Below are 13,200 nucleotides of genomic sequence, written 5' to 3' on the forward strand. Positions count from 1 at the left end.
TTTTGCTGCTGGTTTCCACACGGTTCCTCCGCTGGTGGCTGGCTATGGCGGGCTAGAATGAATGGTGTGCTGAGCGAAGGATGAAGTCGGGTCCGGACGACGGGCCTGCCGGCAGGTGGCTACCACGGGCTGCTTGCGCTGTCGTTTCCAGCGCGCTCTCCCTCACGTGATAGGGTATGTAAACAGCATCTGAGCGCGCTCCGGAGTGCAGCGCATGAGAAAAATAGATGAAATCTACCGAAAATACAAAATAAATAAAAGCTAAGCGTGCGCGTGCTCATAGCTGTCGTATACGCACGTGCTGTCGGTCTCGGCAGCTGCAACAAATGCATTCTCAAAAACAAATCGTGTTTCCTTCAACATGTATATGGCAAACAGAAACAGAAACGGCAATGTGCGAACATCATTTGCACGACTGGTGAAGCACACAAATAGAAACTTTAGACTGCCGCACGGCTTTTTACACATAAAAAATTATGCGGCGTATCAATTAAGTGGGTTAGTATCGATGTCTACTGTGATGGGCGGTCTTGCATTTGCAGCTGAGGAAAAGGTGCGTATCCCAAATAAAAAGCCATCATGAGGCATATTGTTGCCTGTTTCGAACACAGTTTTTGGTAGAGCATATTGGTGGATGACGAAACCAACGCGAGCTGTCAAACTACTGGGTAATGAAATGTATCCCATGCCAGAGGCAGAGAGTTTTCATTTTCCCAGGGGGGACAAGGGCGCACCGCGAAATAAGTACTCTGGCGGGGGTGGGGGGGGGGATATGTTTATTAAGAAAAAAAGAAAGGTAAGCCAGATGGATGTCGGCGTGTTATTCCAAAAAAAGTGAAAGGGGGAAGACAAAATAGGAAAAGAAAAAGAAAGCAAAAGAAAACAAAAAGGAAAAAAAAGAAAAATGAAGAACACAAAAGTAATCACACACTCTGGCGGGATCTTATGATGTATGCAGAACTGGTATAGAAATAAGAGGAAGGAAGAACAGAAAAAAAGAAAAACAGAGAGAACGTAAACAGTGAACATGTGCACAACTGAAGGCATTACGCCTTCGAAAACTGAGTCCAAAAGAAACAAAACGCATTGAATCCTCGGTGTTTGACCCGAAATGCGCGCGATATTATGAATATTGTCAATGAAATGGACCAGCGGGAGTTGAACCAGCTCCCAAGGGATATGCGTTCCGAAGATTCTACCGTTGCACCTCACTGGCAGCTGCAGGTACCTTTTCGACTGCTTTCGTTTCATTGATCTGATTGCTTTGGGCGAAATTCAGGCAATGTGTTGTGTCATCCTCTGTGTTTCTTCGCCTCACCTTCTACTGTGATAATAAGTATGGTGGGCGGATACATATTTTACAAATTGCAAGATGCTTTTTTGGGGTTGGTGCCTCTTCGCTCTTTTGACCCGGGCGCTCCGAGCCCCAAAGGTTGGTGTCAGTCTCTTAGCGGGACTTCCCGGGGCGCCCCCCTAGTTCATGTTCCGCGTGGGCAAAGGCCCCCGCGCTCCCCCGCAGTCGGCGCCTATGTCCCATGCAGTACATCACAAAACGTACGAAAGGAAACGGTTCGGTAATGGTGAGCATGAGCTTGACGAACTCTTGCTTCGGGGGATGCCAGGCTTGTACAGCGTGAGGCCGTTAAGGTCGCTTCGGATCTGGACGGCTAGGTTCACCCACATTTTATCACACAGGCTCGGATGTGTATGCGCAAGCGTGACCCTCGGCATAGCTTTGAGTGCAGAAGCCCCACAGTCGCAAACCATAGTTTTCATGTGCTCCCACAGGACGTTCGGAGCCGCGCAAGAGCCAAAGCTCAACTTAGCGGGGATAACGTTTGCATCTCAAACGCTGTGTATTACGCGCGCCGTAGTAGTTTTCCCAGTAATCGACCTTTGAGGGGGGTTGGGAGCAGACCTGTACACGTTACCGAAAAAAAAGGAACTAAATACCGTTACTCATTACCATGAAAAAACGGAACTAAATACGTTACCCGTTACCAAAGTAACAAAAGGAACGCGTTCCCGTTACTCGATAGCAACGAGTTACTTTTACGTTACCACGCTATTACAGAGCCGCGACCATGCCTAAATTGGCACGTGCTTCATTTGGTCCGACAATTTCCATGAAATTCTCTTTGAAGAATAGTTTGTACTCAAAGCGGGCATCGGTTATTTTTGGTGCGTTTGCTCGAGAGAGCCCCTGTGGCAAGACTGAAAAATTGCTGTGGAAAGGCATGGTTGCATCAAATACAGCGACCTTTGTTTGATGCATGTGTTGGATGCGCCTAAGTAGTAGCGAGACCGACTTTCCTTCGTTCTTTTTTTTTTTTTTTTCTGTGAATTCAAGGTCAACAGCTGCTTTTAATCCCTTATTTTGGCTCCACTGTTAGGAGGCTACACGACGTCAGCACGATATTGTGCGTTTACGTAAACTGATAAATGCTACACCAACGTCTACAAGCCGTTGTATTAACTGGCTCTTTGCATGGCTAACCTTTCCTTCCTTTTACTAAACATAACCGCCCACCCTCCAAGCCCCCGTTGTAAACCATCAAAGCAGCCAAGGTTCTCGGGCTACCTCCTCACAACACGACATTGGCTCGACGAGGTGTTCGATTCATTCGTGGAAAGCAGTGCCTTTAACGTATAATCCTCGGTACGGTAACTGCTACAGCTAACTAAAATATTGAAGACGCTTACCTGAGCACGCTTCTCCAAATTCGAATGCGACGAGCGGGATGCACTCGGTCATTTTAGTTTGGGAAGGGAAAGAAGAAACTAAAATACTACATTCCCGACACCTTTTGCACCTTAACCCTGAAGGTCTCGTCCAACCCAGGCCACACTCACGTGATTATCATCTGTGCCATCGCATAATCCAACGAGTGATCCTCACTGCAGCCCACAAGTGTGGAGGTGGGAGCGAAAATAGAGGGACTAAGGTTTTTTCCCGGGATACGCGGCTAGGCCAATGACACGGGCGAGCTGCATATAATAAACCGGGGATTTTGTGGTCCACGTTGGGTGGACCCACTTTACAACAACACGGCGAATAAGCAGAAAATGACAATGCCATCCAAGAATCCAAGTTTCGGCAAGCTTAGTTATTCTAGTATATCCATTGGCAACTGCCGGGAGACAACACCCACACCCACAAACAAATCCAGGGTATTTTTCCAAGAATGCTTTCATGGTCAATGATACGGCCGGGAAGTGTTGCGGCATTCGTCATGCCGGTCACCTTAGGGCTCAACAAAAGAATGACTGCCGACCAGAGGCTCACAGGAGCTGAACATCCAGGTCAGGTCACCTCGTGTTAGAAGCGTACGAGATTTCGGGAATTTCCACATACTAACTGACCATGTCGTCCAGGTTAAACCCGAGCGCGAACGAAGGAAAGGAACGAGTAACGTGAGTAACGAGTTACCGATTTTTATAACTGAACACGTTATTAGTTACAATTTTTAGAAAAGTAACTCAGTCGTTACTTCGTTACCGAAAAAAGTAACTGGTTACTGGGTAACGAGTTACTTGTAACGAGTTACGTACAACTGTGGTTGGGAGGGCGTCAGGGGGGAAGCAAGGGGGCAGTTGTCCCCCCCCCCGGCCCTAGGCTTCCTGGCCCATCTAACATGGTAGTTTGAACACAATCACATTTCCTTTCTTTTGTTTTTTTACGTGGTTAGCTTGGTGCAGTGCGTAACGAACTCTCTGTTCATCGTTAATATGACTGGCATGGCCTGCTGTACATTATGCTGACTGAGGATATTTCTTTTCCTGTGTACGCATTATCCAGTATTCCTATCCAATTAGTACAAGGTTTAGTCTCCTTGTCCATTGTCTCTTCAGACACTATGTCCGTCTCGGATTGTTATGACGATTCCGGCCTCCAAGGATACACCAGATAAATCCTGTCGTGAGAACGTCGATATCTAATTCGCCAGACAGCGTAAACACGGGTCAGCACCTTGCAAACAAAGCATTTTATCCCTTATTCCCCAACACATTTAATGACGATGAACAATGTCCATCTGGGGTCAGTTCGTATTGGGGGCAGCACGCTTTTCTTTCATGGTGTTTGCCTGCTACAACATGTACCGTGGAACAGTTTTTCAGCACCCTGCGGAGGGTAAGAACCGGGTTTCGTTCCACAATGACTGAGGACCGGGTAAACGCGCTGTGTATGATGAACGGTTCCTCGCGAAAAAGTGGGTGGCGACAAAACATTTGTGGAAAAAGCTATCAACTCTTTTGCACGAGAAAAGCAAAGGCGCCTACAGTTTCTGTCTAAAGAGTGAGGGACATAGGGAGTGAGGGTAGAGAATTATCGTCTATACTGATGCTGACGTCCATATCTGCTGAATAAGCCACCACTTGATATTGTCAACTTGTCACAAGTAGACACGGCTGTTTCACCGTGTGTTCTCGTTTTTGCGAAATCAACAGAAATGAGATAATCGCTGACGGAAAGGGCAGCAGGAGTGGCGACGGCAAACGTACTATGAAACAGAAAATCAGGAACGAGCCTTTGCACGGACAAGGGATTGCGTTGCCGAGAAACGGCAAAACGTAAAAATTCCGAAGCATAGGGTTACTGACCCAAAACAGTATAGTTGCGCGCGCATTCGACACCCAGAACTAGAGGAACATCCCGTACCTTGAGCACCAGCCCGAACACCTCCACACCCGCCCTGCACTCGCGGCACCCATAACGACCCCCCCCCCCCCTCACCGCCACCTCGGTCGGCATTGGTTTGCACCCCCCCCCCCCTGGAGAAAATCCTTGCGGCGCCCATGCCAGGCGGTGTTAATCAATGTCCATGGGTGTATGCATTGGTAGCTAGACGACCCATATTGGGCATTCCTAAAAATTTCACGGTGTTGCTACTGCGGCAAGGGAGAATATTTGCTTTAGTGCGTCTCATATCACAGAATGCCTTTTTGTATTGCCAACTCACAGAATGCCTTACGCAGCAATCGTTCAAAGTCCCCGACGACCTATATTTGCACATGAAAACTAAATAAACAACCAGAGAGAAGACCTTGCGCGAGCGCTCGCGACTTTTGGCGCAGATGGGCTGTACAACTTTTCAGCCGGCGCGAATCTGTGCTGCAGGAACAGCACGTGGTCGGCTCGCAACAGAAGAGCGTTTGTGAGCCCCACAAAAATGTGCCTTTCCGCGTGGCGCGCTGCGAGCGACAGCGCAAAAGCTCGTGCATTTCGCCGCCATCTTGTCCACGGTCGTGACCACGCGCTCCCCATGCATTAGATTAGGCGCTTGGCACACCAGTCCTTCTAGCCCGCCATAGGCTGGCTGAATCTGTTAGCGGTGCCATGGCCTCTAAGCTGTCCCTCCTTTCGCCTTTGCGGAAAAATGCGGTAATTTCTTCAAAACGTTCAAAACTACTCGTCGTATTGAAATACTAAAGCAGCCCACTGTCCTCACGTGGCTGCAAAAAAACGCACTGTACAAAGTGGCGATGTGTGCACTCCGTCCCGGTGAAGGTGAACAGGGGTCAGTCGAACGCACAAAATCCTTGTCATTAAACGTCCGACTTAGGCGTTTATTTTGTGGATAATTTATTGTCGATTTACTGTTTACTGTCTACGTCTGCGACGTAGCAGTGTGCGGTGCATCCGACTACTAATGTCTCTGAGCAGCAGCTTATGGACGTATCCACTGCACATATTTTCGAGTAGATTATCATTCTGAATGATGCATGTGACGGATCCGATGCATCGTCTAATTTTAGTTGCTTTCTTCCGTAGGTTCGAGCATTTTCCGCACAGGTAGCGCCTAAGGCAAAACCATCACGGCCTGAAGCTCTCCCTAAGCAGGATATCGTGGTAAGCATGACTGCAGGATCAATACACACAGTGTGTGTGCACAAAAACGTGACCCGCATTTTTACGTGTAACTCGTTGTCTACTTATCCGAGGAACTTTGTGTGGCGAAAGATGGCGTATTTATGCGTGCGAAGGCGACAAAAAAATCCTGGAAGCCATACTCAGTGTAAAAAAAATAAACAGAGCGCAAAAACATCGGCCTTCATGCATTAGAATAGGCCGGTCATGACAGTGCATGGCGGTCTCAGGAGAGCTATGTGCAGGCAACGCTAGGGGTACTACCGATTAGCTCCACGCGGGATATCGTTTCGATTTCTGCACCGATAGTTCCCCTAGTGGTACTTGAACACAACTCTCCTGCGTCCACCATGTTGCCCTATTCTGATGCACGGAGGCCGAAGTTTTTGTTGCTCCGTCTTTCTTGTAAGCTGAGTATGGCTCGTATGATTTTTCAGCAGATTTCGCACGCGTAAATGCAACGTCGTGTGCCACCGGAAGTTTGTTAGCTAGGTGGACAACAACCTACGTGCCTAAATGCGGGTCACATTTTTCTGCACCCACCATGTACACGTACCACATGAACAGTAGGTGTAAATACGACAGTGAGCGCTGCAGAACCGGGGTAACTGTCTTGCCTTACTGCACGTTTTACTTAGTGGCATTCTTTTGCAGACGACAAAACTCCCAAATGGGCTGGTGGTGACCTCGCTAGAAAACTACTCTCCTGTGGCTCGTATCGCCATCGTTGTGAAAGGAGGCGCCCGTTACGAAGACTCTTCCAACCTGGGCATCACTCACGCCCTGCGCAATGCTGCAGGACTGGTACGTCTCTCGTGACATTTGCCACCCTCCTTCCATGTCCTTTCATTTAAAAAACCGGCTTATACTGATTGCGTCCTATCCTTATGCAGACCACTGAAAACTCGACCACGTTTGGGATTACCAAGAATTTGGAGCACCTCGGAGCTAACCTCACGTGAGTGACGCTTTCGTGCAGGGTTTGCACGTACTTGGAGCAGACCACCGAGCTTGTTCGAAGGTATAAAAATGCTAGCCAGCACGTTCACAAGATTTTCGATGACAGATCAGGTTTGCTCCGTTCGTATTTTGCCGTAGGAAACTGCGAGCACGTTGTAAGAACTCGAGGCACCCCTTACAGTGTTACCGTCCCAGAAAAACTTGACGTGGTACATGTTGCTTAGGCACGAGAGATTTTATATGTGGAGGCCTGTCTGCTGGGACTTGCTTACTACGATGATTGCATTGCTAACTTGATGCGTCCTTCCGCTTCCAGTGCAAGCACCACCCGTGATCATTTGGTGTACGGGCTGGAGTGCAACCGAGATGATGCGTAAGATTATTTATTTATTTATTTGCCTCCTGCGCAACGCTTTCGTTTGTTCTGTTTGAGGTATAATGTGGGAATATACCTCGTAGGGCAAAGGCGCTTAAGTATGCGACGGATGTGGTCTTCTTCCCCGCCTTCAAGCCCTGGGAAGTGAGCGACACGGCTAATCACGTCAAGATTGACTTGGCCATCTTCAGACAGAATCAGGAAGCAGGTATTCTGGTTCACGTAGTACACACAGGCGCATTGAACCTCGCTAATGTTAAAGGACCATCAAAAAGACTCCGCGGACCAAACACTGCGGAGTTGCTCGAAGTTGTTGCTGCCTCGTGACACAAAACGACAGCTTTTTAATTTTTGTTTAAACGTTGGTGTGAGCATGTGCCTACCCGACCATAACACCATAACTACAGGGTGCTACAGTCATTTTAAAAAATGGGTATGGATTTTTATTTATTTTTTAAATTTCAGCTTTAATCAACATTGCTTGCACACTGAAAGGTTGAACATGACCGATGAACACAGTTTATCTCCAACACGCTCTCGTTGCTTTGCCGTTATTGAAACGGTACACACCGAAAAGGTGCTCCAAATTCGGAAGGCCCGGAATGTTCCATAACGTAGTTGTGTGCATTGCCCATAGATGGTGCACAAAGCATTTCAGGAGGAAACAACACATGCAATGAACCTTTTTCACAACTGCTTGCGCGCAGGACACGGTTATATCTGTGTTCAATAGATGGCGCTGTACGGGGACGACAGATGGGGGGAGTCGCTGGATGTAGCAAAGTAACGCCACGCCGAGGCACCGCGGATAATGTCCGCCATATTTGCTCACCGCTGTGAGGCAGCTGAATGCGGAGATACATTTCCTTCGTGCTGCGCTTGCTTTGAATGACATAATAATGCTATCTTCGATATATATTGACATGTGAATGCAAACATCTTTGTATCGCGAATAAATTATGGTGCTTTCGTAATGTTTATATTTTTTAAGAAACATCCTAAATCGTCACTCATGAACTCTGTTCAGGGAGAAAATTAATGCTTTGTTAGTACAAGCACACTTTCCTGTTAAGGAATCTGAATGTAATAATTTTGTAAATGCAAGGAGATACATCCAGAGCTGTTTTGTGTTCCCCATGGGCATGGGTGGTTGATCCACTTTCTGTAGATACTCTGAAAAGGACCCCAAAGGTAAACTTTGTCCTGCTTGTGCAGTGCTGATGGAGGCCCTTCACCAGGCTGCATTCCGTGGTGGACTCGCAAACTCTCTCTTCCTTCAGGATTTCCTCGTTGGGAAGCACAGTCACAAGAAGGTACAAAAATTCTCTCTTTACAGGGTCGCCTTACATGATTTTCAATCCTTGCATGACACCCAGTGACATATAGGTGATTGTGTTTAACGTTTCACGTTTTAAAGGAGCAGCTCAGTGAGTGTGTCTTGGGGAGTGTTGAAGTTTAGGTGGGAAATGGGACTTTGTGGCTGCTCAGTACGCTGACATTATGTCACGAGGAATGTCCCGAGTCATTCCCCTGTCACAGAGGAAGTTTTCAGTGATCAATGAAAGCAATGGCCATTGGTTTTAATGATCACTGGAACTAATGGTGCTCCACCAAGTGTGCAACGTGCCAACCTGTCAGTGAGCATTGTACCCCATGCCCCTTGAGAAGCTGACATGTTACACGCTTGATGGCGCTAATGGCATGTTCAATGGCAATTGGTTTCAATTATCATTGAAACCAATGGCCATTGATAATTGATGATTGATGGCCAAATCTTGGCATTTCAATTATCATTGAAACCAATGGAGCACCACCAAGTGTGCAACATGCCAACCTATCAGGGAGCATTGGATCCCATGCCCCTTGAGAAGCTGATGTGTTGCACGCTTGGTGGCATAACGTGAATTTTCAATGGCCATTGGTTTCAATGATCATTGAAACCAATAGAGCATCACCAAGGGTGCAATATGCCAACCTATCAGGGAGCATTGGATCCCGTGCCCCTTGAGAAGCTGTCATGTTGCGCGCTTGGTGGTGCTACATGCATTTTCAATGGCCATTGGTTTCAATGATCATTGAAAACTGCCCGTGAGACAGGGGTATTGCAGGTAGGAGCCACCCTTCTCCCAGTTTAGAGGGCGCTGAAGCGCAAAAATTTCTCCTTGCAGAACGAACGATGTTGTTACTCTGACGCCAACACGAAAGAAGCAGGATTTATCTGTTGCATCATTGATGATTTATGAGTGAAAGAAACCACAATGTACGCTTTTCTTCTTTTCTCCTCTATTTTAGCTTGCGGAGTACGTGAAGACACACGTGACAGCTCCACGTGCAGTGGTCTCCTGCGTAGGGCTGGAGAATGACCGGCTGGTACACGTGCTCAAGAACCTGAAACTCAGGGACGCACCAGGAGCTGAACTGACGCCGTCCAAGTTTGCTGCAGGTCATATTATATTGTGTTTGCTGTCGCAGACTGCCTTTAAAATATGGCTTTAAGGGCCGAGGGATCACTGGAAATGTTGTACATCCCACCGAAAAGCTACGACCACGATTTCCCGATAGGGTACAGTTTGTGCGGCTTTTTTCTTTGGCTTAAAAAGAGAGCTCGTGAACTACAAAAAAAATACCGTGTGACAACGAGTCCACTCTGTGAATTATCAGTTGACACCTCGGCCCTTAAACCACTATCTTAGAAGTTTGCCAGTTAGTCGTACCTAAATAATTGATCAACGCATGTCTGCTAGTAACATTCAGTTGGTTCTGTTTGCTTAGCATGCTGCACCTTTTTTTTAAAAAAATCTTGGGTCACGTTTAACAAGACTAAACGGAAAGCACTGAACGATAAAACTACATTCTTGAACCTCGGCTACGGACACAGATTTCTTTTCTTCGGCTCAGCTACAGCAACAAACTTCTGCACTACCTTGATAAACGTTTTATGAAAAATCTACCGCCGTACGGCAGGCTGGATCCTGCGCCGTCTGAAAGACCGTGTCTCCTGCAGGAGAGGCACGTGTGGAGTACGGTTCCAACTACACCACCGTTGCCCTGGCGGTTGAAGGTGCCAGCGTGACAAACCAGAAGGAGTGGTTAGCCTCGGCCGTCCTCCAGCAGCTCTTGGGTTGTGGTCTGCCCACCAAGTACAGTCAGGGCGAAAGCACCAAGCTGGGTCAGGCTGCGGCCAAGGTGGCCACCCAACCCTTTGCAGTGAGTATGTGCACGTGGCACACTACAGCACCAGTTGTTCCTGCAGCATAAAAACCGCCACAGCAACCACAACAACAACAACAACAACAGAGATACAATGGATGAAATCTGTTGTGTCTTGTTGCAGGTGCATTGTCTCAACCTCAACTACAGCGACACTGGTCTCTTTGGTGTCACCATTGCCGGACACCATGACGAGATGGACAAGGTGTGTCAGTGGTCTTTTAGGTTGCATAGTAATGGCGCGTATAATGACAAAATTTTTGTTGCAAATTTCCATCCTGCTTTTTTAACACTACCCTCTTCACATTACAAGTAGAGCCTGAGGTTTTAGGGTTTTACCCGATTCTTCCACGTATTCGCACCCCGAATTGAAGGTTGAAAAATTCAGTTACATCACCGTTTCTACCTAACCACAACAGTTAGTTTGAGTAATTGAGCCCGATTTCGCCCCGAATTTAGCATACTCGAAATTTTTTCACCCGAATTTGCATGAATTTAGTGCACATGTTTATTTACCCGATTTTTAACCCCCTGAACTTAGAAAAAAATATTTCCCTAAAACTTCAGGCTCTAATTACAAGGGAACGCTATGTGCCATAGAATCAGTTCACAGATACTTGGATTAGAGTATATATTTATACTAAATACTAAAATTTATACAAAAAAGTATAAATTGATATTTATACTAATATTTTATGTATGTGTGAGAGTTAGGAAGCTACGGAGCATGCAGGAAGAGAAATGAGAGGCCTTATTGGCACCGTTTTGGGAGAGTCTACAATATGGCATCGGTAGTAATCTCATTACCCCTACTAGTGTGTGTCTATAATGAACGTAAGCCATTGCACCCATAGACAACAGCGATGGCTCAGCGTGCTAGTCACTCAACTGTTGCTTTTCTTACATCCGCTGCGCACTCCTGCCACAGCTGACAAAGGCTGTCCTGTCTCAAGTGGTCAGCGTCACTAAAAGCGTCAGCGACAAGGACGTTCAGCAAGCAAAGTAAGCGATTTTCTCCCATCTGAACCTTCTAAGCCTGCAAGAATTATCAAACCAACTGCCAAATCGCATATGGCTTCAAGTAGCTCGTTTTCTGAAAAGTTTGTCCGCTTTGATTCTGGCTTACGACAGGCACAAGTTGAAATCTGCATGGCTGCAGAGGCGCGAAGACCACACGAAGCTGGCATTAGACTTTGCCCTGGAGACATCTTACCTCGGAGATCCCCTCTCGTCGGCAGAACTGGAGGGCGCTATCGACTCGCTCACCACTCAGGACGTTGCTGTTGTAAGTGACCTTTAATGATAGGAATTACTACGGTCAACCCTCAATTTATGAACACCCTTGGTTTCCTGAAAAAAAATCATTCATAAATCGAGGGATTCATAAATAGAAAATTCCGTTGGGTGAGTACTATCGAGCAGATGGAACAGTATTTGAGAGTTGGGATTGCGTTTATAATGCAACATACAGGGTGCGTCATTAAAAACTGAGCAGAATTTTTATAAAAAAAGCTGCGAGAGCAGCATAGATGTTGCTTTTGCATTTGAGTTCTACGGCCAGGCGGACATCCTCTGGAAGAGAATATGTAACTACCAGGTGACTAATTACCCGAAATTAATAAATTTTTTTAATTAGGGAATTTCGGAACGGTGTTCAACGAGGACAGTCTCTCAATCTGCTATCTCACTTTTGCCCGAAATTCCCTAATTAAAATTTAATTAATGAATTTCAGGTAATTAGTCATCCTGTAGTTACATACTCTCTTCCAGAGGATGTCCGCTTTGTCGTAGAACTCAACTGCAAAAACAACATCTTTGCTGCTCTCGCAGTTTTTTATAAAAATTCTGGTCGGTTCTTAACGACACACTCTGTATAATGCGCACAATAGCCGACATGGACAAGGACCACGTCACTATAGTATGCTCTGAAATCCTTCCCAAAGCTTCCCTGCCGACTGCGGCCACCTTATTCATAAAGTGAGGTCAGGAACACTTGGCCCCATAATTGCGTTCCTGAAAAGCCCGTTTGTTGTTCGGATTTCGAGGGTTTAAAAGCCGAGGGTGCAATACCTGGAAAAAGTTTCGTCCGCTCCAGCATCATCCGTAAGACCATGGAATAATCCCTTTGAAGGTTTCTGTCGACCTCGGAACGATCCGTTCATAAATTGAGGGCAAAAACGCTGGGCAACTCCTAGTTGGTTCTCAGAAAATCCATTCGTGATTCGGACATCGTGGTTCATAAAACGAGGGAAGAACTCGGTTTGGTTCCTCGTGCTCCTGTTCATAAAACGAGGACCGGCTCCCGTGGCATAATGGTCAAGATTGTCGCTTTCCATTCCGAGACTGGGAGGTGACACGGGTTCGAATCTTGGCACCAGCTGTGCTGTCTGAGGTTTTCCCTGGTTTTCCAGAAGACTTTCCAGAGTATTTTGAGTAATAACGCTAAGTGTTCCGCGAATATTGTTACATTGGTAAGCATGCGTTACGTTTCAACGTGAACACTAATGTGCCGCAGGTGGCAGCCAAGGTTTCCAAAGGCAAGCCCGCAGTGGCCGCAGTGGGACGTCTACACAAGACCCTGCGCGTGGACGAGCTGGTGTAGACACACTCTCGCCTTTAGAGAAATATCTGTAGAGGATGCTGTAATTAAAAGAATGTTCTTTGCGAGCAGCTGTCCGGCTTGGTCGATCTTTTCCGCGGGTTTCTCCTCAAATGTAGTATGCCTAGTTGTGAGACTCCTCGCCACACCGGCAGTATTGTTCTACGGGCAGTGACGCCGCATGTA

The 13,200-nt window shown here is 46.9% G+C and overlaps 1 protein-coding gene across 1 annotated transcript; it reads left to right on the top strand.

The window, feature by feature from the left end:
- Positions 1–18: 18 nt before the first annotated feature.
- LOC135391948 (cytochrome b-c1 complex subunit 2, mitochondrial-like) lies at positions 19–13,085 on the top strand. Its single transcript, XM_064622530.1, has 14 exons — positions 19–37; positions 5,314–5,383; positions 5,774–5,851; positions 6,524–6,673; positions 6,763–6,827; positions 7,146–7,202; positions 7,289–7,413; positions 8,421–8,518; positions 9,498–9,648; positions 10,210–10,412; positions 10,540–10,620; positions 11,344–11,417; positions 11,547–11,700; positions 12,931–13,085. The coding sequence occupies exons 2-14, from the start codon at positions 5,339–5,341 to the stop codon at positions 13,015–13,017; spliced, it is 1,368 nt and encodes a 455-aa protein (XP_064478600.1). The 5' UTR covers positions 19–37; positions 5,314–5,338; the 3' UTR covers positions 13,018–13,085.
- Positions 13,086–13,200: the final 115 nt, after the last annotated feature.

Source organism: Ornithodoros turicata, chromosome 4 (assembly GCF_037126465.1).
Source record: "Ornithodoros turicata isolate Travis chromosome 4, ASM3712646v1, whole genome shotgun sequence".
NCBI lineage: Eukaryota > Metazoa > Arthropoda > Arachnida > Ixodida > Argasidae > Ornithodoros > Ornithodoros turicata.